Source organism: Leuresthes tenuis, unplaced genomic scaffold (genome assembly GCF_036924035.1).
Source record: "Leuresthes tenuis unplaced genomic scaffold, fLeuTen1.0.hap1 SCAF_6, whole genome shotgun sequence".
In the NCBI taxonomy this organism is placed as follows: Eukaryota; Metazoa; Chordata; class Actinopteri; order Atheriniformes; family Atherinopsidae; genus Leuresthes; species Leuresthes tenuis.
This window is the reverse complement of record NW_027325360.1, coordinates 20,848,363-20,876,347: the sequence shown is the minus strand read 5'-3', so window position 1 is coordinate 20,876,347 and position 27,985 is coordinate 20,848,363. Positions and strand designations below refer to the sequence as shown.

General features: G+C 41.0%; 4 protein-coding genes and 2 non-coding genes across 9 annotated transcripts; 4 read left to right on the top strand and 2 right to left on the bottom strand.

The window, feature by feature from the left end:
* Positions 1-57: 57 nt before the first annotated feature.
* On the top strand, positions 58-3,476 carry arsk (arylsulfatase family, member K). Its single transcript, XM_072386997.1, has 8 exons — positions 58-245; positions 445-574; positions 656-815; positions 1,107-1,389; positions 1,494-1,665; positions 2,280-2,504; positions 2,631-2,846; positions 2,939-3,476. The coding sequence occupies exons 1-8, from the start codon at positions 129-131 to the stop codon at positions 3,232-3,234; spliced, it is 1,599 nt and encodes a 532-aa protein (XP_072243098.1). The 5' UTR covers positions 58-128; the 3' UTR covers positions 3,235-3,476.
* Positions 3,477-3,663: 187 nt separating this feature from the next.
* skic3 (SKI3 subunit of superkiller complex) lies at positions 3,664-20,382 on the top strand. 2 transcript variants are annotated; one of them, XM_072388133.1, is made up of 41 exons: positions 3,664-3,718; positions 4,170-4,259; positions 4,372-4,515; positions 4,765-4,856; positions 5,005-5,080; positions 5,176-5,322; positions 5,531-5,629; positions 5,773-5,881; positions 6,787-6,927; positions 7,035-7,133; positions 7,334-7,458; positions 8,215-8,301; positions 8,467-8,570; positions 8,693-8,819; positions 9,030-9,209; positions 9,355-9,479; positions 9,575-9,825; positions 9,927-10,029; positions 10,139-10,321; positions 10,496-10,646; positions 10,740-10,818; positions 11,532-11,593; positions 11,701-11,757; positions 11,839-11,907; positions 12,289-12,363; positions 12,611-12,752; positions 12,873-12,966; positions 13,113-13,190; positions 13,293-13,417; positions 13,511-13,634; positions 15,501-15,725; positions 16,564-16,636; positions 16,797-16,850; positions 17,068-17,179; positions 17,335-17,463; positions 17,542-17,666; positions 17,769-17,933; positions 18,290-18,442; positions 19,080-19,210; positions 19,806-19,935; positions 20,062-20,382. In XM_072388133.1, the coding sequence occupies exons 2-41, from the start codon at positions 4,170-4,172 to the stop codon at positions 20,140-20,142; spliced, it is 4,716 nt and encodes a 1,571-aa protein (XP_072244234.1). In that variant the 5' UTR covers positions 3,664-3,718; the 3' UTR covers positions 20,143-20,382. The 2 variants fall into 2 exon arrangements, with proteins under 2 accessions (XP_072244234.1, XP_072244235.1); XM_072388134.1 differs by having other exon boundaries at positions 3,685-3,803.
* Positions 20,298-22,206, bottom strand: LOC140310022 (uncharacterized). The gene is made up of 2 exons (XM_072388140.1): positions 22,097-22,206; positions 20,298-21,533 (listed from the first exon to the last, which is right to left on the bottom strand). Exon 2 carries the CDS (start codon positions 21,492-21,494, stop codon positions 20,799-20,801), a length of 696 nt encoding a protein of 231 aa, XP_072244241.1. The 5' UTR covers positions 21,495-21,533; positions 22,097-22,206; the 3' UTR covers positions 20,298-20,798.
* Positions 22,207-22,247: 41 nt separating this feature from the next.
* Positions 22,248-22,321, top strand: trnai-aau (transfer RNA isoleucine (anticodon AAU)). The gene has a single exon. It is a non-coding gene; the product is annotated as a tRNA-Ile (tRNA).
* A 1,112-nt stretch (positions 22,322-23,433) lies between these two features.
* On the bottom strand, positions 23,434-27,773 carry LOC140310023 (uncharacterized). 3 transcript variants are annotated; one of them, XM_072388144.1, is made up of 2 exons: positions 27,548-27,773; positions 23,434-24,253 (listed from the first exon to the last, which is right to left on the bottom strand). In XM_072388144.1, the coding sequence occupies exon 2, from the start codon at positions 24,221-24,223 to the stop codon at positions 23,552-23,554; it is 672 nt and encodes a 223-aa protein (XP_072244245.1). In that variant the 5' UTR covers positions 24,224-24,253; positions 27,548-27,773; the 3' UTR covers positions 23,434-23,551. The 3 variants fall into 3 exon arrangements, with proteins under 3 accessions (XP_072244245.1, XP_072244242.1, XP_072244243.1); XM_072388141.1 differs by lacking the exon at positions 27,548-27,773 and adding an exon at positions 24,810-24,858; XM_072388142.1 differs by lacking the exon at positions 27,548-27,773 and adding an exon at positions 24,815-24,855.
* Positions 25,130-25,202, top strand: trnaf-gaa (transfer RNA phenylalanine (anticodon GAA)). The gene has a single exon. It is a non-coding gene; the product is annotated as a tRNA-Phe (tRNA).
* Positions 27,774-27,985: the final 212 nt, after the last annotated feature.

Sequence of the window (27,985 nt, the reverse complement as noted above, 5' to 3'; positions counted from 1 at the left end):
TCGCTTAAAGAAGCGTTTTATTTTGAAAGCTGAACCAGGATGTTGAAAAACCATCGGTCACGAAGAACAGTTTTTACGCGTTTTCGCTGATGAATCCCATTATTTGTGATTTCAATTGCAGGCGGTGAATGGAAGTTATGAGTACGTTTTTGTTGGCTTTAGTGTTCTTCCTTCAAATTTACTTTCAAAGTACTTGCCAAAAAGTTGCCAGACCCAACATTGTGATGGTGATGAGTGATGCATTTGTAAGTATGAATCCAACTGGAGATTTGTGACAACTGTGTCACTATAATTGGCATTGACTTTTGTTTAAAAGGCTAAAGCAGAATTAGAAGACAGGCTTTCCTGTTATAGTTAAGTGTACTATCTACAGAAATGCTTTCTGTTGTGTAATGTTGTGTCAAAGTTGTCTAGATTAGTGTGTGCGTGTGTGTATTTCTCGAGGATGGGCGGCTGTCCTTCGATCCTGGCAGCAAACTCGTACAGCTGCCATACATAAACTACCTTAGGGAACTCGGCTCCACCTTCGTCAATGCTTACACCAACTCACCCATCTGCTGCCCCTCAAGAGCAGGTATGTGAGTCTCCCACTAAAATGAATTTGATGTTTCTGTGACTGAAGACAAAGTGCATAGAATACAATCCTGGTTTTCAGCTATGTGGAGCGGACAGTTTGTCCACCTCACTCAGTCATGGAACAACCACAAGTGTTTAGATGCAAATGCAACCACGTGGATGGATATGCTGGAGAGGAATGGATATCGCACCAAGATGATCGGCAAGCTGGATTATACCTCAGGAAGTCACTCTGTCAGGTAAGCAGCCACTGTCAGAGAGGTGGGCAAGTGTGTCTGTCAAGCCAACATCAGGAAAGGAAGCATTTTAAATGGCTTTACCCTATTTCTGTTCAACACACTATGACCAATATATACAAACATCCACTTCCATGCAACAGCTGTCGGTGATGTACTGTATTAAGCAGTAGTAAATGATAATACACTGTCAATGTGGGCAGCTTTTTCTTTTTTTTAGACATTATGAATCATTGTTTTGGCACTTGTTTCACATGTTTCCTTCCACTTCTTGTTTTTGTGCATCTACTGCAGTAATCGTGTTGAGGCATGGACACGAGATGTTCCATTTCTCCTGCGCCAAGAGGGCCGTCCTGTTTCTCAACTTGTTGGGAACATGACAACCGTGAGGATCATGAAGAAAGACTGGAAAAACACAGATAAAGCTACTCAGTGGATCCATCAGACAGCTGCATTCTCATACCAGCCCTTTGCTCTTTATCTTGGCCTAAATCTACCTCATCCCTATAAAACTGAATCTCTAGGGCCCACTGCAGGTGGATCCACCTTCCTTAGCTCACCATATTGGCTCACAAAGGCACGTATTTTTTCTAGTTTATATCCTCTATTGTCTATTGTTGCTGAATAACTTTGTATCTCTTGACCAAAATCAAAGTGAAATCTTGATTTCTGCACACACAGGTGTCTTCTGAGCTCATTTATGTTCCCAAGTGGCTGCCTATGGCTTCCATGCACCCTGTTGACTACTACTCCACTTTCACCAAAAACTGCAGTGGTGATTTCACTGAGGAGGAAGTTAAAAGCATTCGGGCCTTCTATTATGCCATGTGTGCTGAAGCTGATGCCATGCTGGGTTAGTAAGACAGCAAAAATTTACAAGAGGCTGGTCTCACCGGGAGGGACTTGAGGATGAGATACATTTAAACTAAACTCTGGTGTTTATTTTGTGCTTGCAAGTATGGTGTGACATGCACACAGAATCTTTAGAAAATAAAAGTTTTTCTCTCTGTGCCACTTGCTGTAAAACAATTGATAACGTAAGTTGCGACATCATCAACAGAGAGCTATATTTTAGGGATGTCAGTGTTTTATTCCAAACAAATTTACAAACCAAATATCACCCATTATGGCATATTTTTGTAGTTCCTAACTCAGTCTAACCCTAAATCATTAGGCAAGGAACAAATACATTTAAGATTAAAAAGCTAATTCTTTTTCTGGGCACAGTGATAAAAATTTGGCATTAAAGTAGGAAGAATTTTCTCCATGCCTCAATGACAGCTCTGTTTACTCTGTACTCCACCAAAAAAAGAAAATACTATCACATGATAGATTTTGCACTGAATAATGAATTTTCTCAATCAACTTTTTAACATATCTTAATACCTATACAAAGTTGTCTTTAGAGCGGTTAGAGGTGAGATTGTGTTTACCATTCTGCATCTCCCATGCCCTCTGTCTCACCAGGCCAGGTGATTTCAGCTCTGAGAGAGACGGGCCTGCTTAACAACACTGTGGTGATCTTCACGGCTGACCATGGAGAATTAGCCATGGATCATCGGCAGTTCTATAAGATGTCAATGTTTGAAGGCAGCTCCCATGTTCCCCTGCTCATCATGGGCCCTGGGCTGATGCCTGGCCGTCAGGTCAATCAGCTTGTGTCTTTGGTTGATCTCTATCCTACTGTGCTTGGTAAGGAAGTGCTCTGAAAATGCATTGAAAAATGATCACATTATTTGTTTCAAGGTATTGTCATAGCTAAAGCAATAAAGTATAATGACTTTATAATTTCATGTTATTCATTTATCTGTTTTGCAGAAATTGCTGGTATTTCAATTATCGGTAACTTAAGCGGTCACTCCCTGCTTCCTCTTCTATCCAAATCCTGTGATTTTCCCAAGAAGCAACATCCAGACTGGGTATTGAGTGAATATCATGGTTGTAATGTCAATGCCTCTACATACATGCTTAGAATTGGCCGGTGGAAATACATCACTTACGCTGATGGGCTCAGTGTCCCACCACAACTTTTTGGTGAGTCAAAGCTTCAGACACTAACTTTTCTGAAGAGACAGACACCATGATAAAAAATCATGCCGTATGATTTCTCTTTTCTGCTTTTTCAGACCTAACACTGGACAAGGATGAACTTCACAACGCAGTTCTCAAATTCCCAGATGTGCAGGCACATCTCGACAAGCTCTTACGCAGCATTGTAGACTATCCAAAAATCTCTACAGCTGTTCATCTCTACAATAAAAAGGCATTTGGTGCATGGCGGAGTAGTTTGGGGAGAAACTACAGCCAGGCTATTGCTAACCTCAGGTGGCATGTAGATTGGCAAAAGGATGTATTTGCCAATGAGAAAGCTATTGACCAGTGGCTCTATGGATCTTCATCACAAGTTCATGAAATTGTATAGCCATACAATTGTGTGTCTTTATTAGTTGGAATTGCACTATGATTCAACATTTCTGACATTGAGAGAGACTTTGCTAAGCTTTACTTTATCTCTTTTTGGGCAACAGCTACAATTATGACAACCTTAGAGTATCTTTATTAATGCCTTAGACTCAAAATTAGCAGATTCTTAGACATCTTCTTATGCATACAAACCTTAAGTTGTTTTTCAGTGGGACTTTGGGTTTTTCAGTGGGACTACTTTATGAGGTATTTAAAAGTAAATTATTCTTTTATGTTTTCTGTTTAATAAATATGTTGTGTAATCTTTTCACAGTTTATTGATTTTTTTCTTTCAATATGTGAACTCTTGATTTCTGTCGGGTTGTATCTTCAGCCTCAAAGGGCCTATAGTTGGAAGTCCTTTTATTTTGAAAATCCGCCATGTATACTTGGTTTTCACTTCCGCGTCATCCTACAGACTGCGCAAGTGGTCAACATAAACAGTAGGTGGTCACAGTTTTATACAGTAAACCTACAAGAGTTACAAATGTCTCGTCCCAATTGAACAAAAGCTATATTTCATATAAAGTAAGAATTAAAATCAGTTGTCTTACTAAAGTATTTCGATTTTCACCCTGTCAAGCAACGGCTAATGCTAAATTGCAGTGAACACTAGCTAGTTAGACTGCTAATCAGTTAGCCTCAGTAACTGAGGTGGTCTGTCATCCTGAAAATTAGGTAAATTACCGTTACGCCACAGGGTTGACGTTTTACAATGCTATCCGTGTGTTGTAACTTGAATAGTTCACGTTAGTAAGATCTTGCTTAACTCATACTGATGCCTTTTTTGCTTGGAAAGCCTTCTGTCCGTAGCCTAATGGTTAATTGGCATTATTCGGGGTTGCATTTACCTCTCATGTTAATTCCTTTTAATATCTTTGTTGTCTCTTGGAGATGTCGAATAAGGATGTGAAAGCCGCACTGAAAAGTGCCAGAGAGGCCATTAAAAACAAAGAATTCAAAGAGGTTCTAAAGCACTGCAAGGTGAGGTATCTCAGACTAAAATCCGCAGAGGTGCAGTGGATGTGTATCCATTCCATATAAAAGTAAGGCAAACACTGGATGCATGACTTTGCGCTCTTTAATGTGATTTCAGACTGTTTTGAAACTTGAGAAGAACAACTACAATGCATGGGTATTCATCGGCTTGGCAGCCAGTGAACTGGAGCAACCGGATCAATCACAGACAGCTTATAAGAAAGCAGTGGAGCTGGAGCCAGAGCAGCTCCTGGCCTGGCAGGTAAGGGGGCTGGTCTCTTGAAATATTTATAACCACACCAATCCTTGAATATCTTATACCAAGAGCTATTAATTGTTTTTAATATTCAGTTAAACGGTAATTTGAGCGATCAGATTATGACTGGATTCCACTTAAGGATGTAGTTTTCTTTTTAACCAGGTCCATTCTTGTTGGGGAACGTTGATGTATTGCTATTTAGCTCCATCTGCGTTGTAATTGTATACCATGTCAATATATATTTTATTGTAGGGCTTAGCAAATCTTTATGAAAAGACTGATCAGTGGGATTTCAAAGTTGAGCTGCCAAATGTCTACCAGAAGCTTGTTGAGCTGTATGCAAGGTACGATGCTCATTTTTTTCGAGGGCAACTTTCTGAAAATGAAAATGATGATTGTGTCCCAATGAAATTTCGTTTTAATTTGAATTTGTAGCTTTTTTTTCCCCATGAAGTCTGTTTGTCTGATTTTCACTATGTTTTCTATTTATAGTTCAGATAAAAACAAATGTTATGAAGTGATCCAAAAGCTGTCAGAAATGTATCAGTCTGACAAGGAATATTTAAAGGTATGGGCACACATGAAAGATGAATGGAAAATTGAAAGTTTTTCTTTGCTTTTTCACACAGTGGATTTTCATTGCATGCGTGTGTTTGTGGACAGTTGGCGAAGGTGTGGCTGCAGCTCGTTCAGCTGAAGGAGGAAGAGGCTGTGGATAAGAAAGAGTTAGTGCAGTTATTGCAGCAGATGACCCAGCTCCTCTCAAACTGCCTTAATGAGGAGGAGCAAGATAATGAAACTCAACAGCATGTAAGAATTTCACAAACAACCAGTGCAAACCCTTTGCAACACATAAAAAAACTCCATTACCTCTGATATAATCTACGACAACAGTTCGATCTCGTAGCAGTTATATTATATGGAAGTCATTCACTCCAGTGTCCCTTACAGACAAAATGTAATGCTGCTTTTATTGCATATATCTCCATGTCTTGTTTGGTTTATTTGCAATTATCAGTTGATCACGGCTTTTGAGAAGGCCATGGTTCTCATGGAACCTGTACCAGGAGAAGAACACAAGAAGGTCTCAGCTGACTATGTTAAATGTCTTTCTAAAGTAAGTGCATACTCTCTTATGTTCGTTTCTTCTTCACAAAATCTGATGACGCATCAGAATGTCTTCGTGCTCATCAAAATGGGAGACCTCATCCCTTGCTGTGTTCAGTGGACTTGTTCATTATAAATCTGCTCTTTCTGCAGCTGCCACACGAAGAAGACAAAATGAAAGAGGCGTGCCAGGCCATGCTGTCACTCTACCCCAACCAAAGTTATCCTCTTGAGGTTCTTTGTTGTCATTACCTCAAAACAGGTAAGACACTGTTGTCTTCCATCACAGGTCGTGTAAGTCGTTCCCGACACAGCGTCCAAACAATCACTTCCCCGTAAAAAAACTGTGCATCCCTAATTCCTGGCTTCCATTTGTTAAGAAAATTGATTATCCAAACCAAAGTGAATGTTTTTCCCCGTAGCTGAAGCAAAAAAAGCTTCATAAGCTCATTAAATGGACCGTAACATTATGTCACACAAAACTGCAAATGATTATATGCATCCATTCTGTCATCATGACAAACTTTTGTTACCGGGCCTGTTTAGTTGTAAGAAACCTTTTCAAATTTTTGACAGAAAAAAAAAGGATGATATGGAGTGAACAATTGCATGGCAATTCTTACACAGTCATACGCAGTGAAGCTTTACAGACAAACTAATTCTTCCATCTTTGTTCGCTTCCAGTTTGTTTTTCTCAACACTCACCTCATTAAGCACCTTAATCCACAGTGTTCTTGTTTCTAACCTCCCCAAACTGGATCAGGCCCAACCAACACAGCGAAAGTCCTCTTGATACTCTTGATTGAAACAAATTGGTTCATTTAACCCGGCTGTGAGGAACCATGTTGCAGAGAGGAGCAGTTGCTGCTGTCTTTGTCAAGCTTCGGTTTCTGCTGCTGCACAGAAACAGAGCGGTTAGGGATGGATGACAGATGGGTTTAAATTTCTCGGATCCTTGAAAAATGGGTTGGCCTCATGTCGTATAGATTAGTCCAAGCCAATTGTGTCTTTAAACAACACCCACAAAAAAAGATAGCTACTGGATTGTTACAAGATGTCTCTGTAATTTGATTTTAAAAAAAGAAGTGCCATCTCTTACCTTTGTAAGCAGGGTGCATGATGGTAAATGAGCTAGTTAGCTGTAATAAATGTTGTTATGTTTTAAAGGTAACATGGATGAGGAAGCAGTTAGCTGTTTCTCACAGCTTCTGGATCTGCTCCCTAACAGTGGATTAGGCCACTTGGGTCTGGGTACCAAAGCATTGCAAGAAGGGAGGTATAAAGAGGCCATTAATGACCTAGCACAAGGTAACAAACAATGTATTCTGTTATTTGCACAAAATGTTTTGGAATACTGAAATTAGCACTTGAGGTTTGCAGTAACTGTCCTTGACTTGTTTATTCTGTTTTATCAGGATTAAAGACAATGAGCTCAACAACAGGATGGTACAGTCTGGCTGAGACTCAATTTAAAATGCACAGATACACAGAAAGCGCTACATCATGCTCCCAAGGTATATTTTACAAGACGCGTACACAGTATGTCACTTTGATTATTGATCCATCTGTGATTCAGACGAATATATCCAGTCAGACATCAGCAAGAGTACATAAAAATAACTAATGTTGGCTGGGAAAAGACAAAGATATTAACGTCTACCTTATCTTAGTACCTAAAACACATACCTAACTTCAGTGTGTTTCTTTCTGCTAGGTTTGAATTTATGTGCTCCTGAAGACAAGAAGCTGCAGGTGAAACTGCTTCGACTGAAGCTAGAGGCCTTAGTGAGAAGTGGAGGAGAGAAGGCTGCAGACGAGGCTTTTGAGATATTCTCACAGGTAAAGTAACTGATGAAGGCTCTGTTTATTCAGCACGTTATTTGCAGTTTGAGTTGTCTTACTAAAAACATATGAATGTGAAACATATACTTTATGGAGGAAATGCTGATTGAACAATATAAGCCACAGATTGGTCCATAGTAAGCACTACTTTCTCTGTGCAGTTCTGTCTGCATCATGAAAGTCGGTAAAATAGGTCAATTCAGTTTGGGAAATGAAGGCTTCATTTACAGTGTAATGCAGGTGCATCTCCATATGGGCAAATATATGTGAAAATGGGTATTTTCATATTGGCAAACATCTCGGATGGCTGTCTCAGCTGAGCAGAGTCAGTGTCAACAACATGATACCGATTCAGTACACTTTTTTAAAGACAAGCTTAAAAAAGTATCTACACGTCTAAATCTAGATTAAATGAATGGGTAAATGTTGGAGAAAAGACCCTTCTCCTAGCATCTTCCTCTGCCCCCCCTCCAACCTGATCCCAACCGTTGTTGCTCATGTTTTAACAAGCGATACCCAAATTTAAGCTGTTCTCCTATATTGAATATGGACTCATTTACTGGACCTCATAAGTGTGGAAAGGTCTTTTGTCCTATTCCTGCTTGGCGTTGGTTGTTCCACATCCAGTGTTTTTGAAGAACATAGAAAGTTCTGCAGCAGCAGTGCCAATAGTAAAACTCTCTGAAACACTGGGGGAAGCTGGGTTTATCTATTGCCACTTAAAATAATTCAAGTGTATTTTTATGTTTTTAGATTCCAGAAGCTGAGAAAGACCCAGTGCTATTAGCTCTGAAAGGACGTGCGTACCTCAACAAAGGAAAGATTGATCAAGCACTCAAGGTTTAAAGTTTTGACCCATTGTATTCTATTGATAAAAATGTTTTTTTTTGTAATCTCACTACGATGAGAGAAAGAGCAGTATTTCTTCTAGTAACTCCAAGCTCAGCTTACAGTTTGAGAAGGAGTGGTGTGGCTGAAATGATTGAAGATGAATGTTTTTCATAGTTGTCATCAGAGCTGGTGGCCTCCGATCCAAACCTGGCCCAGGGACTGGCACTGAAAGGACTGGTACATTTAGCTGAAGGCCAGCAGAAGCTGGCAGAGCAAAGGTTAGAGATAAAAACACCAAACACAGTGTGTCTGCATGACATTGGCGTCAATTTTACAGTCCGATTGTGTTGCACTATTGAAACTATTGAATTACCGCGTCTTTCCTTGCTCTTCTGTTTAGTTTCCTAAAGGCTGCAAGCCAGAGCCCAGACAGTGGAGAGTGTTTTTTCTTGCTTGGACAACTTTATTGGGACATGGGGGAAGAGACCCGTAAGGACCGGAGCAAGGCTCGTACACACTTCTTGAAGGTTAGTGTTATATTTGTGGAAATTTTTGGATGTCATGTAAGCAGAATTGTTTTCTGTGTCTGTTTAAGAGGAATGTAAGCTTTGAAGTGTCGATGATTAAAAACGATTGCATGGAAGGACTTTTATAAAATATTAAATATGTTTAGGATATCACAGTGTCTTTGTTCTCTGAGGTGAATGACATCATTTATTTTCATTTGTCCATTTCAGGCTGCAAAATTAGATCCACACCTTGGCTCTGCATTTCGCTACCTTGGACATTATTATCGAGAGGTGGCAAATGATAATGGTCGTGCACAAGGCTGTTATAAAAAGGCCTTTCAGTTGAACAGTGATGATGTGGAGTCTGGAGCTGCTTCGGTGGACCTCACTATGGGCCAAGGGGATATGGTGAGTGCACCAAAAGTCACCATTTCCAGAGAGTTAGTCGTTTTGTCGATATATATAATCCAAACTCCTCTGCCTTGCCTTCAATTTTCTCATCTTCCCTGACTTTCCTTGTTATGCCGACTTTTTTCCTCCTGAAACGCCACAGGACTCTGCCTTAACAATTCTTCAGTCAGTGATAGAGAAAGCCACTCCAGGCTCAGCTAAATGGGCCTGGATGAGACGAGGTCTGTACTACCTGAAACTTGGAGAGCATCAACAGGCCGTAGCTGAGTAAGCCTTTCAAATCTGACAGGGTTTGATACATGGCATTTGTCCAGTTGTTTCACTGGAAGAGTATCAGTATTATTGCTCCTTTATGTTTATAGTTTGCAGGCAGCTTTGAGAGCAGACCCTGAGGACTGGGTGTGTTGGGAGTGTTTAGGTGAAGCATACTTAAACCGGCGGAGCTTCACAGCAGCTCTGAAGGCTTTTGGCAAGGCCCATCAGCTTCAGCCCAGCTCCATCTACAGTGTCTACCAGGCAGCTGCTATCAAACAGACTCTGGGGAAATTCAAAGAGGCAGTTGCAGAGTATCTCCAAATCACAGCACAGCAGGACTATGTTCCTGCTCTTAAAGGTAGGTGTTTGTTTCAGAGTAGCTTTAACATGCACTTTGTTTGATATGTTCTGGTGTATTTTGTTGTACATTTCAGTCCAAATTTGGAAATTTTGTCCTAGGCCTAGGGGAGTGCCAGCTGTCTCTTGCAAAAAGCTTGATGAATGACTGCCGAGATGGAGGAGCCATTGACCTCATTCAGCAAGCCATACAAAACCTCTTCAGGCAATGACTGGACATTTAGTTCATTTATCAACCTTAATGCAGATCATTTGTTTTCCCTCGTTGATTATGGACATTCATCTTCACTTTCATACATTTCTGTGCACTTCAGAGCTGTGCAACTGCGACCGGACCTGTCGTGTCTGTGGAAGCTGCTGGGAGATGCTTGTACTGCCGTTAGCATTGTTTCACCGAACAGAGCCCAGGTTCTGGTGCCGGCATTACTGGCTGGTTTAGACCCCAGCTCACAGGGTCACATACTGAACCAGGCCCAAACCCTCAAAGTTGGTGAGAGGTATGAACCACTGTTACCATGTCAAATCACACATTTATAAGACTGGTACACTGTGCAAAGTTGACATTTGATAATACTGTATGTAATGACATAAAGGTGTTCTGTTTCCCCCCGGTATATCCATAGGACTAAGTATTAAGTACTCAACAGTAAGGACATGTGATTATGTTGCAGGTGCTATGTTCGTGCTCTGAAGTTGTTGCCTGAGGTCCCCAGCCTTTGGTATGATCTAGGGCTCAACTATTACCACCAGGCCACCAGTCTAGCTTGCCATACAGAAGGAGACAAGAACTGCTCATCTCAGGACCTTGAGAAGGCCCAGCAGGTAATTCAGAGAATCCTACACAACAGTTTTGCATAGTTTTTTTCCCCAGAAATAATCTACTAAGAGTTTTCTTTTCTTTTTTCGTCCTTCCAGTGTTTAAAAAAGGCTATCATGATAGATAGTGGGAACCATAGCAACTGGAATGCCCTGGGAGTGATTTCCATGAACAAAGGTAACAATATTTGTGGAAGAATGTTAATGGTACGTTTAGAGCAAAAGGCCTAACATTTTGTCTTATATTCTTAGCCTTGTCTTTAGAAATTAAATTTGTTGACTACACTGCTGCTCCCTAACTGTTTTCGCTTTGGCCGACAATAAAGATCCTAGGTGGTCAAATTTTCATTGGTCTGTTAATTGTGGAGTGGGGGGGAAGTCTTGGTACTTTGCCATGAACTTTTTTGCATATTATTATTTTCAGTTATTAAATCAGAAGCAACAGAAAACCTAAGTCCCCCTCCCCCCTCTCTCTCACTTTCATCTCCTTGTCAGCTTTAATCTGGCACTTTGTTGAGTGCTTTAGTTGCAGCGCTCCCGTATAATCATTGCACCGGTCAATGCACCAATACAGTAGTTCATGTTTGTTCAAAACGTTGCTGCATTATTCAGTAGGTACGTTTTTGAAAAGAAAAAACGATGCTAAAAGCACATGAAAAGCTTCAAAGTCAGGAAATCGGTTTGCCAGTAGTGTGATTATGAAGTGTGATTATGCGGCAGATCCTTCCACTGTAGCGACAGCAAATACAAAGATATTGTGATATTTACATTATCTGGCTTAGTGCATAACTTAGTCACTTATGCAAATATGACTTCTTTCTTTACATCATAATACAACTATTTCTGATTGACTTGTGTCAGAGAAATGAGCACAATTTTATCTTTTTACAGGTCTGGGGAACTACGCTCTGGCTCAGCATTGCTTCATAAAGTCCATACAAGTTGAGCCAAATGTATGTCCTGCACATTGTCCTTTTTTCATGAATTTATCAGCTGTTACTATAACTGTTATTTTTTGTCTGAACTTTTTACATGATTTTTTTTTAATGTTTCAATACAGAATGTTGTTGCCTGGACAAACCTTGGTACCCTATATTTGAAGAAGGATAAAATAGAGGTGTGTGAGATCCCTTTCCCTACATGCTTGTTTTCTCAGGTACATGACGGTTTCACACATAAAGTGTGTTTTTTGTGATAGCTTGCGCATGAGGCCTTCAAGATTGCTCAGTCTTTGGAGCCACTGTATGTCAACTGCTGGATTGGACAGGTACTCAATCACTTTCAGACACCAAAAGATAATGTTGCAAAGGAGTCTTTACTGCCGTTATGTTCAGGAAATGTCAACTGGGTTAAAGTTACTATGCCGGGGCATGTTTTTTCACATGCACATACGATATTTAGCAGTATGTCCCTCAAATGCAGCCACATATGACCAACAATTTCAAACATTTCAACAGGGAGAGAGACAATCAGACGACTTAAGTGATACATATGTTCCAAGATCGGTGAAATGCAATGTGACATTTTCATTTGGTGTGTGGGCTGGTAATGTTGTGTTAAAGTGAAAGTACTAGTTTCTAGTTTGTCTTTCTCACCTCTTTGTCTTTATCTATCTTAATTATAGTTTAATGCTTTTGTCATCCACCAGGCGCTGATAGCAGAAAGCGTGGGAAGCTATGACACCATGGATCTTTTCAGGCACACCACTGAACTCAGCACACATGTATGTGATGTCTCAAAGCCACTCCTATTGTAATACCCACTCATTAGCTAGATAATAGCTATCTTTACTTCACCTTTCTTACTCCACACAGTTTTTAACTCTTAGCCTTTTGTTGCGCCCAGTGGGGATTGGTATTAGTGATGATGCAGTGACGTTGAACATGATGTTGTTTCCACTTGGTTTGTCAGACTCTGCTCACTGCCTGTCACTCCATCATCATCCAAATGTTTCTGCTTTTCTCTGTCAGATGGAGGGAGTAAAAGGTTATGCCTACTGGGTTTGTTCCACCCTGCTGGATAAGAGCAACAGAGACACTGAACTGTACCGCTACAACATTGTGCAGATGAATGCCATTTCTGCTGCTCATGTGGCCCTCAGCAAGTACACGGGTACGGCATCTGTCAGTGTGCCGATGTTAACACAGGACCACAGATGTGCTGGTTACCTGTTACCTCATGTCTTTAGACTGACCTTGTGTCATGTGTTTTTTTCCTATGAATCCTTCTCAGAGAGGATCCAATCTGACCCTGTTGCCTTCATTATGCTGGGTTACCTTAATGAGCATTTGCAGCTAAAGAGGCAGGCCTTACAGGCATACCAAAGGTATGAGTTATACCGACTGACTCTGCTCGAATTAAGTGACAGTTTATCAAGAAAATAAATTAGATCCAGGTGATGGTACTTTTTCCAATAGGAACATAATTCCTCATATATTTGTTGACCTTTCTCAATATTAAATCCCTCCTCAGGGCAGTTGAGCTGCTTCGGTCCCTGTCTTCTCCAGAGGAGCTGGCTTTTTCTCTCGGCAACTATGGCCGTGCTTTGTGGTAACCCCTTTCTCATTATGAATGCTCTTTCATAATCTTCAAATAAACTTGACCGCGTATCCTAAACGTCACTCTTTGTATGTCCTACTGTGTCTTTTGCAGCAACTCAGGCCAGTGGGAGGAGGCAGTGCATGTTTATAATTCTACTCCGTTGCAGGAGCTCAGTGATCTGGTTGGCCTGGCTCTGGCTTACTGCAGGGCTGGACTCTTCCCAGAAAGCACCACTGGTATGTACCGGGGAACACATGGAAGACAGAGGTTGTAAGTGATTACATGAAGAAGTGAGTGAATAATAATGTTTGTGTGTGTTTGTACTGAAGCATATGAACGTGCCTTGGCTGTGGCTTCCAGCGAGAAGGAGAAGGCTTATATATTGACTGCTCTGGCCCTGCTGCAGCACCGGCAAGGAAACCTGGACTCAGCCAAAACTCTGCTTTTTAAATGGTGAGTTTACTGTGTTGTGTGGACAGCATCAAGTTTGTTTGTTATCTCCTTTTGTTAAATCTTGATGTACTAACTGAAAATGCTTCTCACAGATAGAGAAGATTTTTCCCCCCTCACCAGTCTTCATTTATCTTTTATAGAAATCTTTATTTTTTCTTGTTATTTTGTAATAGCTGGTATTTATGATACAAGCTACATTGTGTACACAGCTATAAGGCACATTGCATTTGCAGAACCAGTTTTACTGTTGAACATACACAAGGCTCTCACCGGGGGCTCACACCAAAAGCGGCGTGAGCGGCCAGCTGCCATTCATTTTCAATGTAAGCTGGCGTTGATGAGCGGCCGGCGTTGAGAGCTTCATGAACGTCGTGAGCTTCAAGAGTTGAGAAAGGCTCAACTTTATGCAAATGAGCAGTGACGTGACGCGACGACAGCCAATTAGGGCCGATCTGGATTCCAAAGGGGGGAAAAAAGGCGAAAAAAAGTTGGAAAAAAGTGGAAAACGGCAGAGCGCAAACACAAAGAAACACAAAGAAGGCTGCCCAGAGTACGATCCATGGTGATGTATGGATGGATTATTATATATATCTGCTAGTTGCTATACATATAAGCCCCGCCCCTTTGGCCGCTTCCGGTTTCTCTGGCCGCTTCCGGCGGCAGAAGAAGTACAAGCGGCGGGTTGTGAGCGGCTGTGGTCGCTCACGACTCTTTTGGTGTGAGCCCCCGGTCAGTCAGCATGCATATTCTAGAAAGTAAAGAGAGGGGACTATTAGAATGAAAAGTTAAAAGGTGCACAGAATGATGACGCTTCTACAGTTACAAAAAAAAGAAATGTACTAAGTAATAAGTGTAACCAGTAAGAACTCAAAATCACAATCAAAGAAATTTTGGGGCTGATATTCAGTAAATAAAGCAGACACCCAGTTAAAAGGTAAATGGACTGTACTTATATAGTGCTTTTCTAGTCTAGTTGACCACTCAAAGCGCTTTTACACCACAAGCCACAGTCACCTTTTCACATCCACACACACACACACACACACGCACACACACACACACACACACACACACACACACACGCACACACACACACACACACACACACACGCACACACTCACTCACTCACACACACACACACACACACTCATACTGCCTGTCTTAGTCTGCACATGTTACAGCCGAGGCAGTGCTTTTTTTTTCTCAATCACACACCGATGGATGCATCGGTGGGCAACATGGGGTTCAGAGACTTGCCCAAGGACACGTCGACACTTCAGTTACTGCCACGATCCTCCCATCAGTCGAATCGGTGTCCTGATCTATGTCCACCAGTTTTTGAGAAGCAGGAGCTTAAGGTTCCCAAATGCATTGGAAATAATGTATTATTTCCCCTGACTGCCTGAGAATGTCCCACAAATTCTCAGTATGACTTCGATTAGGTTTTTAAAGATGCCAGGTCATTCAGAGCTTTGCCTTACAGCAAAACACAACAGAACTACTTGAATCTACTACTTGAAATCAGTTAGAAACCTGCAATAGACCTAGAAATTGATTTTCAGCCTGTCTTTGAACAGAAAAGGTCCAAATAGCTAGTCACATGGGAGCTGCTGTCTGTTCACAGATTTGAAGGTAACACAAACCCTCCTGCAGGCACAGACTTGGTTATTGTGTGCCCAGTAGTGATCCAGTGCTCTGGTCACAAAATCTGCATCATAAAAAGTGTAAAAACTGCTAAAGCTTCCAAAAAACATATGTGAGCGTTACAAGAGGAAAAAAGCTAAAGTAATAATACTTGTACTAATACATATGTTTCTTCTTGTGCAAATGATTCTATCAGTATGTCTGTCTGATCTGTGTTACAGTTCAATGCTGAAGGAGCCAATCTCAGAGTCCCTGCTGTGTTTATGTGCTCTTGGATTGGTCCACGGAGATGCCACACTGGCTGCTGCTGCCCTGACTGAGCTTCTGAAGCAAGGCTCGGCCTCTGGGAGTGTTGTGGAGCAGCAGTGTCTACTGACTTGCACCTTGTTGGCTCTGCAGGGAAATTATAGTGCTGTACAAAGAGAGGCCTCCAGAGCTGTACACAGGTATATTGCTTTTATGGCTTGTACTTTAATGATGTGCTGCATCCTACAGAAACCCAACTTCACAGCTGTGAAGGCAGCTAATACTGAAATTTCCCTTTTGACACTGAAGAAAAGATTCTTGCACCTTATAATAAAAGCATTTGTGGAATACGCTCAAATTATGCGAGATTAAAGGAAAAGTGAGCACGATTGCATGTGTCCCACATCAATCATTGGTTTAGGGTCTTTTATGGCTTAATGTTTAGCTGTCTCTATTAATCATATGCAGGAACATTTCATTAACTCTTTGGCTAAAAGATTGGCCACTTACCCACTCTATATTTCATCAAGAGCAGCTGACAAAGAATTGATATACAACAAATGTGTGCTGGTGTCTGCACAGTTGCACTTTGTGCAGTCTTTTCTACTCCGACCTGATAAAAGCAAGGTCATATAAATACCTTCATGAGATTTTCTTTTGCTCCTCAGAATTATCAGCCAGGTCAACAGCTCCCTCGACTGGCATCAGTATATAGACATTATAGTCTATCAGTTCCTACCACATTTACTTTTATTTTATTTGGCAGGCTAACATCTATTGTTATGGTGAGAGAACATGTGAGAAAACTGTTGTGTGACTCCAGAAAGACGATTACCGTTAAACTGAATTAGTCTCTTTTTGTACTTTGTAAGACATCTCTGAATCAATCCTGAAGAAACATTAATGCCAAACTGACCCATGTTTGAATGGCTGAATGTCATTGTTTTAACATGTTGATGGAGCCATTAATGTTACGCATCTCATGTATGAAAAGGGCTTAAAGGCTTCCTTTATATCCTTTTTCTGTGCTATTTACAGCAATCCTGGAAACCCATCTCTCTGGGCTCTTCTGTCCAGAGTGGTACCACAATACTACCCTCGAAAGGCAAATGTGAGTATTTATACAGGCGCAGTGCACACATTCCGATCACAAACCCAAAAGGCTAGTTTATTGTATCACATTTAACTAAGCGTTCTTGTCCTCTTTTGTTGTAACACTGCCGCACAGTTCAAATGATTTGATTTCTGCCTTTGGCTTCTTTGTATCGCAGGGTGGTGCAGTAGCTGGCCGTGTTGCCTGTCTCTCCAGTATGACCCAAGGAAAGGTAAAAGTCTGGAAATAATTTAATTTCATTCTACGATCTTCTTTAAACTGCATATTGCTGCCTAATATGTTATGATCGCTGTTAGTGAACTTTAACTTTGCACTTTGTTTGTATATTTTCTACACATTTCTGCACCTGAAAAATAACTCTTTACTCGAGTGTTCTTGACCAAGCGCTTGCATATTAAGCTTAAACTATCTACCTTGTGTGACTGCAGAGAGCATTGCTGTACAGTGGAGTGAACCAGCTGGCTAATGGGAGACATTCTGGAGAGGATAGTCACAGGAATGCACTGAAGACGATGCAGAGAGCCGTGCTGCTCTGTCCTGGTAGACAAACGCATAAAAACTCATCAAACTACCTCACATACAAACACAATTACTCTTCATCCAAAACTGAAAGTAGCATTGGATAAACCTATGGAAACGAATTTGTGAAAATGTGTTGCTATGCCTGCGTGTTGATATCTGAATTTTTCCTTCAGATGATCCAGCCACATGGGCGGGGTTGATGGCTGCTTGTCACTCTGAAAACACTTCCTGCTACCTTTCTGGCTCTGCTCCTCGCAGGAAATCACTGCAGCACATCCTCATGTCGGTGGTTTCTGAGAAAGGTGTGTTCACCCGTGGACTCTTACTGTGTTTGGTTCTAGTCTATTTGGTTGTCAAGCTGACACATTTCTGGTTTATAGTGCGTGGCGTGGAGGAAATAGAGCGCCCTCTAGCTCAGTCTCTGGAAGGCTGGGTACTGCAACAAGCCGTGACTGGTCTTATACTGGAGGGTCAACTGGAGCAGGCAGAGGCCCTCTGCACACAGGTGAACTATTAACAGGCACATTTTACATGCAGCCCTATTTCACTGTGGAAATGGGAATGATACGATTTAAATCTTCATGTTCCTTTGCCTTGTTTGTCTCAGGTTCTGAACGTGTCTCCTGAACACCCTGCAGTGATGCTGTCATTGAGACAGGTGCAGTACCATAGCCTTCTTATGGCTAACAGTGATGCGGTCCTCCCAGACCCTGTGCTGGAGCATCTCAACAAAGCTGTGATAATAAACCCCACAAACCTTGGGGCATGGCATGTAAGTGCATACACTCACAACTCAAGTATGATGGTGCACCACTTGAGTGATGAGCTCTTGAATTTCAAGCCCAATCAATGAAACAACATGCATTCAACAACTTTATACAGTGAATCGCTATACTTTCTTCTTCTGTAAGTTTTTATTTGTGTAGATAGAATAACACAGCAGTGGACCTCATTGTTTCTACCTGCAATTAAGTACAGACTCTGCTTCCTTATTATGATGAAATCTGTATCATGTTGGATAATAAGAATAAATGCATAAAGATGTTTTTTTCCCTCTGTGTTTCTCTGACTTATCTCTACTTCATATAATCTCTGTGTCCTTTCGCTCCCTTGCTCTCTTTCACTCAGTGGTTGGCTGAGGTGTATCGTAGCCAGGGCATGCTTATCCAGGCAGTAATGGCTTACAGACAGAGTCTGCAGCTAGCCTCACAGCTCGGCTTGCACAACTGCCAGGTAGCCAGCCTGCTTCGACTTGCCCTACTAGCTCTTGGAGCCTGTATGGTAAGTATCTGTATATGGTAAATTGAACTCTAGACTCTCCAAACATTTGTAATTTTAGGGGTCAGAAAGTACAGCTATAATAGAAAAACAGCATCGCTACTGCGACTACAAAAAAAATAACATTTTAGACACTATATAATGTACATGTTTCTTTTGTCCTAAGAGTTATGTTTTCATTCTAAGAACTTGTTTTTGAGTTATGTCAGAGTTGCATAGTAAATGAATACACACAAAGCCAGAGGCAGCTCCTCTCTACAACCCTGTCAAGTGGGCAGAAGCAAAGTAAAAGAGATGAAAGATGAGTGAATATCTAGCTGTGAATCATATTATCTGCAGGCAAGGCTAAGTGGAAATACAAACAAGAGAAGAAGCTACCTTTTGTGATTTTACTGGCTTGTTTATGTTTTTAGCCTGCTGCTCACGGGATAGAAAACCTCTTATTTACTTTCACTGTCGAACACATTGTTATCTTCTTTGTTTTTAACTTTGAATATCATCTAACATATATTAGAGCCACAGATCTTGTGAGGGTTGTTGTGCATCAGAGAAGTTTTATTAAGTATATAGTATATAATCTATATATGTAAGATTTTATTAGCTAGTTCTGTACTAAACCCTGTGTGCTCTTATTTCTAAGGCGGGTGTACCTGGAAACGACTGGAAGGACCTGGTGATAGAAGCCACTACTGAGGTTTTGAAGCTGGGCTCATCCCCTATGGCTCTCCTTTTCCAGGCCATGCTCCAGTATGTGACCAAGATGACTACAAGGTCAGTGGTTTTCACTGTGTTAAACGCAGGTAAACGTTGCAAATAACTGGTCTGTTCTACGAAGACATGCAAATGATTTTATCATATTGGCATTTGTAATTTTTTCATGTCATTACTGAATGAATCATAATGTTCCTGAAACTTCAGCTTTCTGCCCACTTCTCTCCTATACAAATGTTGGTTCCTTTTGGAACTGCGTAGCAACTGGCAAAGCAAACCTCGCCTGCTTTGACACAATGTTCTGTCTGTACCAAGTCTGTCAGGGCACTTCATTTAGAGTGTGTTTATATGAGTGCTGAGAACTAATACAGCAATTTTGACATGGTGCAATTTCTTGAGAGATGCTGCAGAAACATACAGACTCCCCTGTGCCTATTATTATAATAAGAGGAGAACAATTGTGTCAGTGTTTCAGACCCGGCAAAATGTAAGTTTAGATGAACATTTGGATCAGATAGCTGGATTACAAATGACACCAGAAGGCATCCAGTTATGCATGTTTTAGGGGCAAATTATACATACTTTTGCATCCGAACAGGCAGTATAAATATATACCGCTGATGTTTGGATGGTTGTATATATTTATCCTCTGCAGGGATACAAGGCGTTTGCTGGAGCGGCTGGTATTTGTTCCATCTCAAGACTTCCCAGTGACAGTGGTGCAGGTAGCCAGTTGGTACCTCCTCAGACACTTGCATGCCAAAAATGACCCGGAACTCATCAATGTGAGTACACAGCTGTTTTCGAGCTAAACTGTCTTCAGAATAGAGCAGCATCATTGAGAGCTTTTCATCTTAACGGCCAATTTCTAGCACAGACTTGTGGAAACATATTCTCTTATCTGTGTGCAGGTCCTTTTGCAACATGCCAAAATGAATGAAGACCAAAGACTGCTGGAATTTCATTCACGTCTTGCTTCCTCTTCAACTTGAATGTTGCAGCCACATCACTTTGCATTAACTGTACCGCTGCATTATGAAATTATGTTGCTAGGCAGATTCATCCACAGGCAAGGCATCGCCACCAATTTAGCTTCTGTGCAAGTTTCAGACAAATCTGAAATAAATGACACTGAACACTGTTGGTCTGATGTAAAAAAATATGGCTTTATTGGCTTCCCATGATTGTTTTTGTGAACTGACATTGCGATCAGGACTTCAAGTTATTTCAGTAAATTAAAAAAAAATTCATATTTCAAAATTGCGATGAAATCCTATCCATATTCCAACTGAAATAAAGACATTTTGCTCTGTTTAAAAAGATTGTTTTATTTTGTTAGCGCATGACGTCAACACATGCTTATGTGCAAATATTTTTTAAGTATAAATTGAGAAATTACAGTGAACTTCTCTACATTTCAGCTAATACAAACCTCTAAAGACAACATACAGACAAAATGGAGACAGTAATTCATTTGGCGTGCTGCACAAATTATGTTTTTTGAAAGTAGTGAAAAAACTTTTGACACCCGACTCCAAACATGATCATAACCTGAGATAAGCATTTGTTCTCTGAAAGCTAAATTCAGTTTTACTCTGCCTGGTCACATGGAGGTGGATCTGTCACAACTGTACAAGTCTTCAGGCCTTTATCTCCTCCTAACTCTAACTGGACATACGTGCTTGGTCATGAGTGTGCAGATGTTTTGCCCGCATCCCCAGCATGGTTGCTTGATATGTGGAGCACTCTGCTGCTGCTTTCTGTTGCACAGTGAACACACATCCACGGCAACACCACCATGTGATGCTGCTCCCTCATTTCCTCCGCTTGGATTTTGGAGACTGTTTGTTACAAGCTGTTTAAGCTCTGCCAGTAGGGTGTCTGGGGCCTTTGCAATGCCCACGACTTTCACTCTTTTCGGGTCAAACACACAATCCTCCTCGAGCCCACTGGGCACCGCTTTCATGCCACAATTGGGGGGTACCCAAGCAGTGTCATAGCCCTGTGTGTTCCAGGTGTATTGCATTGGATGGTTGTCCTTGTCAATACGTTTGACACGGCCCACGCGCACATGCAGCTCTAGCACCACACGATTTGAAGGATTGCTGCCAATAGGATAACGGTCTGCCTTTTTCTTATCCCGACTCACATACACGCCCTTCCCCAGCATGCCACCTGATGACTGCTGAAAGCCACTGATAATAATGTGACGTGCATTGGCGACGCTGGTGCCATGGTACATGGTGTAGACACTCCGATCTTTGGGCTCCTGGGTTGCCTCCAGCTCAACAAGAGGAGAGTCATCATCATAAATGACCTCCCAGCCAAAGAACTGTAGTGACATCCTGCTGCAGTACCAGATGCTGGGCCTTAATCCACTGCTCTGCAAAGAACAAACACAAAAATGCGATTAGTATATTTGAACCCATCCAAGAGATGTGGATGTAGCTTGAACCGCCAAGCAGACCCTATTTGAAACTTCAACTACTGTATAACCACATTTAATTGCGTACTGCAAAAAATATGCCTCAATTTAACAGTCACGACAATATTGATGAAGAAAAAGAACCTCCAAAATCCCAAAGTTACAAAAATATTTGGCCCAAATCCCAGCTATTTAATGATAAGCAACAGCAAGATGTGCTGTCATAAGGTCTAATGAAATACTGCAGTTACAAGATAGCATTTTTAAAACTTAATCTTTTATTTGACATCAAGTAACTAAAGTTACACAAACTAAACACAAAAGCTAAATCGTAATTATCAAAAGACAAATGAACTAATAGCCAAATTCCAGCTAGCACAACATTAGCTAGGTTTTACCCCAAGAGGGTAAAAGTAAATGCCAACCTGAGACTTACTGCTTTACCTTTTTAATTCATAAACTCTACATACATCCACCGACATAACTACATACTTTATACATGATAAGGTATATCATCTTACTTTGTATTCGGGACTTTGGGAAACGTCGTCAGTTCAGTGGAAGCGCGATAAGTTTCACTTTCTGTTCAATACATGTTTTTACATGGCACCAAAGATAATAACTCATCTTTATTGTTAAAGAACAGTACCAGAGAAAGTCAGGCGTGACGTAGGCCGGTTAGCTCAGTTGGTTAGAGCGTGGTGCTAATAACGCCAAGGTCGCGGGTTCGATCCCCGTACGGGCCATCTCCTACTTTTTCTTTATAGGTAATCAGTAATTGCGGATTATGCTATTTTAAACTTTAGAGACGTATGACATCGAACAACTATTTATTTTTCTTCCACTCCGCTTGAAGTTTCTGGAGACCTTACCATACTGAAGCCACTTTTGAGCTATAAGGATTTTACTCATAAGAAGAATGGATTAACAACGGACAGAGACACCTTATATATATTCTCCATTCCATCATTTTTCTTCCACTTTGAAATGATTTGTGATTATTAGATCAATTGCTGCTTAGTTTTGACAAGGACAAATTATGAGGCACCAGGATGTAAACTAGAAAAAGGACCACATGGCCTTTTTTTACCATATATGCCATCCACAATAAAAGTCATATTTCAAATGGAATCAGTGTAGCCAAATAAGTTTATTTTAGTTTCTCTCAGTGACTTAAACAATAATTAAGTCAGTAAATATATTTACTGTGGTATGTCAAGTTGTTTTGAGTCCTTCTTCTCTGTCTCCTCTTTATCATTTTGTCTGTTTGTGTTCCTTATGTAACTCCTCCTTTGATAATTTGCATATCTTTGTTCAATTTTAATGCATGTCAGTTTGAGTCTCTTTGTAGTTCTTTCTCAACATCGTGTGCTTCCATGGTTATTTTTGGTGTCTTAGTTATTTTTTTTCACTCTGTATCTTTCTTAAAAATAAATGTTTTTGAAGATATTGAACAGGTACAATACCATGACTACGATATACTATGATTATGCCCATTCCTAAATACATTTTTGTTTAATGACATTATCTTACAGAAACTTTGGTTCGGCTAGCAGAGTAAAGCTACATGAGTGGAGTTTTAATGAAAACACATGCTCAGAAACAAACATGATGGCATAACAAGCAAAGCCACGTAATGTGATGTCTGCAACATTGGCAACAAATGATAAAGCTGGATCCATTCAGTTACTCTCATTGCTGATGTAAAGTCACACACAGTTGCCAGGTGTTTCACTTGGCATCGCGGAAACAGCAGATTACTCATTTCAACAGCTGTAAGTGTTATACCACAATGTTGACTGCCAACATACAACCTGCATGTGGAACTATGCAGGAAATCTTATCAAATTAGAGATGGTTGATCATAAAAGTTTTATTCACCTAATTTAAGTCTATTACAAGATTTCATGTTCAATAAAATAAGATCACATAGATTTTTTTTTTCTTTTTAAAAGGCATCTTCTTCTCTCGTCTTATCAAGGTCTGGCTGAACAGAAGTGCTTGGACATGAGAATACAGATGTTTTGCCCGCACTTCCAGCACTTTTCCTTAACGTGGAGAGCACCCTGCTGGGTCACTCTCTTACACAAGGAGCACACATCTGTGGCCCCACCAGATCCTCCACTAGGACTTTTTGATCCTTTCGCTAGAAGCTGCTTAAGCTCCGTCTCTATGGCGGTGTTTGGGGCCTTTGCAATGCCCACAACTTTCACTCTTTTGGGGTCAAACACACAGTCTTCTTCTCGACCGCTGGGCACAGATAGCATACCGCATTTGGGGGGTACCCAAGCGGTGTCGTAGTCGTGCGCGCTCCAGGTTTGCTGCAAAAGATGGTTATCCTTGTCAATGCGTTTGACGCGGCCAACACGGACACGCACCTCAAGTATCACCCGGTCAGATGGGTTACTGTTCAGTGGATAATTAGCTGCCTTTTTCTTATCCCGGCTCACATACACACCCTTTCCCAACATGCCGCCAGAAGATTGTTTAAAACCATTAGCGATGATTTGACGTGCGCTGGCCATGCTGGTCCCGTGGAACATGGTGTAGACCCCTTGTTTCTGAGGGTTCTGCGACGGACCTAACGTCACACCTGGAAAAGAGGTCCCATCGTCGACCACCTCCCAGCCTGAGAACTGCACGGACATCACGCCTGAAGAATGTCGCTGACAGAAAATCTGGTAGATGTGAAAACATAAGACTTTGGTAAGTTAATGTAAGTTCATGGACCAATCAGGGTTTTCAAGTTTCTAATTTATTCCGTTCTCTTCTTACTTCAATACATCATTTAAAATGTATTTTAAAATTACATCTGGATAACGTTACCACCTCACATTTCTTTTAAACTTTTTTCTTGAAGCCTTTTGTTTCCTGTTTAACACACTCTGAATTGCATAGTTTCAGAGTTCGCCTTGCCTTGTGTATGTTGTTGCTTCCTCTTAAAATTGGACAGAAACACCTGTGGTTGCTTCCCTTTCAGCCGCCTGTCTAAGGTTTAAGTGTAAAGTCTTTATTGGAATGGGCATTTTTCCTGTAAGCCCCAACAGAGAAATCAAGCTGCCATATCATCTCAGACTTCTAGGACAACCAATGACTGTATACAAGAAAATCAAATCAAATCAGATATCACCATCTACCTTTTCTTAGCCTGTAAGTCGAACACATCTGTACTGTGAAGTTGTATCTATTAGGATTCTTTGTACATTTATTACAGCAGATCGACTGAAAGCCTACCTTACCGTCTTCAACGAATCACTGTGTCCCAGACTACAAATATTTACTTTCTGTTCCGTCAGTTTCGATTACGCGATTATTTAAGTAGGGTAACTAAAAGCCACCAGGGTCGTGGGTTCGATCCCTCTACGGGCTCCTGATCTCCATTGGTATTGGTATTCTATCAAAATAATGTATAATTAATCATGTTTTAATAGAACTATACCTCGTTTGCTATATATATATGTATATATATCTATCTATCTACCTATTTATACAACCCTAATGAACCTAACCCTAACTTCGGATACTTTTTTTTCAGTCTTTCACGCATTACGCAAGCCGAAATAGCTCAGTTGGGAGAGCGTTAGACTGAAGATCTAAAGGTCCCTGGTTCGATCCCGGGTTTCGGCAGTGGGACTTCCTTTTGACAAGGCACTTTTTCACACTTTTTGTTTGAAAGGGGTTGATTCAAGCCTTGGCCTCAGGATGCAGCAGTAAACAAGGAGCCCCTCTTTAGCTGATCTCACTAGTCACTGAGCTCTGTCACTTTCTGCAGACATGCCTGACGTTGTTCCGAAGCGTCTCCTTGTCTAAGCAACCAAGCTAAGGATTTGACGTCACAAATTTGCCTCAGGGATTCAGTTGCACCTTGTACAGACAGGAACCATGTCCAATGGCAGGTTGTACAAATGAGATGCTATAGTGACACAGAGAAGGATTTTTTTCCTTGCTCTTTCAGTGGTCATAATTATCTAACATTTCAGACAGTTGTGTTGGCTCCAACTTTGATGAAGTTCCTTATGTTCTCTCCTCTTATCAAATAGTTAAAACCTCTGATCAGTCCAAGTTTCTCTATGTTTTTGTTTGTTTTCAGAGGAAGCTTGTTTGAGCTTGACAAGAAGGAGATGCCTCGTAGGCTGTTTTTCTATGCAGGGAAGCATCCATATGTGATCAGTGAGAACAGAGTAGAAACAGCAAAGAAGAAAATTTTGGAATCAAAAGTCAGCAAGTTGTATAAAAAGGTGACTAAGTCAACAGTGGGAAAGGTACATGTATATTGCATTGTAGTAAGATGTGGCAGGAGAGCAACATCATCATGCAGCAACACCTAGCAGCTGAAAGTCAGCATATCGAGAACATGGGAGGACATTGGATCTAAAAGTGATCATATGGGCTGGGTTTCTGCATAAACAAAGGGAGATAAGGGTGTCAAACGTATACAATTGTTTTTACCCTTCCATTTTCTACCATGAGATCTGGTTGTGAAGCTTGACGTCATTTTTCCAGTGTCAAAAGGTCAGATGATTCTGCTTTACATTTGCGTACTCCACCACAACTTTGAACTTTGAGTGTGCCAAACAGAGGGAAAAAAAAATACATCACAAGTAGGTTACATTGTATTTACCAAACGTGGTTGAACTCATTCAGTGTGTCTTCAGTATTGCACCTGATTAAATCATACATATGTGATATCCTTTTTTGAAAGCGCTAAACATCTTTGGAAAAATCCAAAACTCGTCTCCAAACGGAGCCGGGAGTCAGTATGAGGCAGCCATGCTATCTAACTTCCAATCTTGTACGTCCTGCAGTGTTAATATTTTTCCAACGACAATTTTCTGGTGGGTGTTGGAAAATGCAAGGTTCGTTTTCATCAAGTCAGGAACAGTTACGACTAAACACTTTCAAATAGATATTGCGGTTTCATAACTGTGGGTCTTGGAGGGTTTGAGCTTTCACATCTGTTCTTTTTAATCTCCTAATGGTTGCTTGCACTTTTCTCTCCCTCTGCTTTTAATCTATGATTAAAGCTGCCTGTGTGGACCGACTTAGTTCTAGTTAACAGCATGTCAAAGAAAGGTGATATCTCAAGACCACATGTACTCCAAAAAATACCATTTAGAGGATGGATAGACTTCCTTTGGGTTGTTAACTATCTTAAACCTTGTCATTTAAAATATATGCCTGTCTTGCTCTGAGAATTTACGACGCTCATCAATTATGCATTTATTCCCTCTCAATCTCCCTGCATCTATTCATCCTACACTTAAAATAGAGCAAGAGATGAGTGGCCCTCTGCACTGAGACCAGTGGGAGAGTGGTGATTCATACATGAGTTTACCCCTCGTCTTATTTATGGCAGGAGGTTTCACCTCGTTTCTATAGGTCTACACTTTAATAGAAGCTGGTGGCTGAGAAACTGGTAGAAAGTGGGGTGAGTCTGAGATCTTGTGCCAGGGCTCCTGGGAAATGAGACAAAGATGGATGTCAATGGCAGTATGAGGGGGAGGTGAGCTGCTTCGCAGTGCTTGCTCGATGGCTGTGTATTCTTTTGTATGGCTTGCCTTGTTAACCTTAGCTTGATGGTAACTACATGAAGCAGCTCACAGACAATTTTACACCTTTGTTGTAAGTTGACTCTGGTGCATGTGGGCTGGTCTATGCCGACTGCATAATGGTTGTTTATCAGTTCTTATGCAAAATTAAAGATGTCCTCGTCAAGTCACTGACCATCATTAACTGAAATATTAAACATCTTATATGTGGGCAAAACTAAACTAAACCATATCAGTTGAAAAGCAGTGGTCTGTCGGTATAAGTCAGTTTATGACATTGTGGTCAATATTTTGTGTTTCCTGTTCCCAACTCATAAACCTCTCTCACATGAGCACTTTTTCTTTCACGTGTTTTACAGAGTACATGTAATACAGGTGTGATTGGGCAGTGATGACAGCGAGACACCAACAGAGATCACCCACCTATGTGGTATTCCTGTTTGAGCAGCTGCAGCTACTGATGAAGGCTGGCCTCCAACAAAGTCATTCTCCTGCTGAGTTTCAGCTGATCAGACTGCCTGCTGTCAGCCTGGTTCAGATCCATTTCAAACTGCCCTACATGGACCTCCAGAGTTAGCAGGCAGTCCCCTTATCTACACATGAACATAGAGCACACACACATACAAAGGTTCGAAACTCTGTGATCTGATCACTGTTTTAAATTCTAACCTCAGCCTGTGCTGCTTGTGGCAACTGAGAAAAATAGCAACAATTTTACTTTTAATTAATTTGTGTGTATACATAGATATATCATAAGCACTGAACACTTGATGTGCTGTACTGAAATATGTGTACAGAACCATTTTAACTTGTAATAGTGAGCAGAGCTGTAGGCTGCTCTATGCATATAGCTGAACAAAG

Bases quoted from the DNA above. Each gene is read 5' to 3' on its own strand.
- arsk (XM_072386997.1), top strand. From the start codon at position 129: ATGGAAGTTATGAGTACGTTTTTGTTGGCTTTAGTGTTCTTCCTTCAA. The intron at 816-1,106 runs GTAAGCAGCCAC...CATCTACTGCAG, and splicing joins TCAGGAAGTCACTCTGTCAG to TAATCGTGTTGAGGCATGGA. The intron at 1,666-2,279 runs GTTAGTAAGACA...CTGTCTCACCAG, and splicing joins TGAAGCTGATGCCATGCTGG to GCCAGGTGATTTCAGCTCTG.
- skic3 (XM_072388133.1), top strand. From the start codon at position 4,170: ATGTCGAATAAGGATGTGAAAGCCGCACTGAAAAGTGCCAGAGAGGCC. The intron at 8,820-9,029 runs GTTAGTGTTATA...TGTCCATTTCAG, and splicing joins CTCGTACACACTTCTTGAAG to GCTGCAAAATTAGATCCACA. The intron at 19,211-19,805 runs GTCAGTGGTTTT...TATCCTCTGCAG, and splicing joins GTGACCAAGATGACTACAAG to GGATACAAGGCGTTTGCTGG.
- LOC140310022 (XM_072388140.1), bottom strand. From the start codon at position 21,494: ATGTCACTACAGTTCTTTGGCTGGGAGGTCATTTATGATGATGACTCT.
- LOC140310023 (XM_072388144.1), bottom strand. From the start codon at position 24,223: ATGTCCGTGCAGTTCTCAGGCTGGGAGGTGGTCGACGATGGGACCTCT.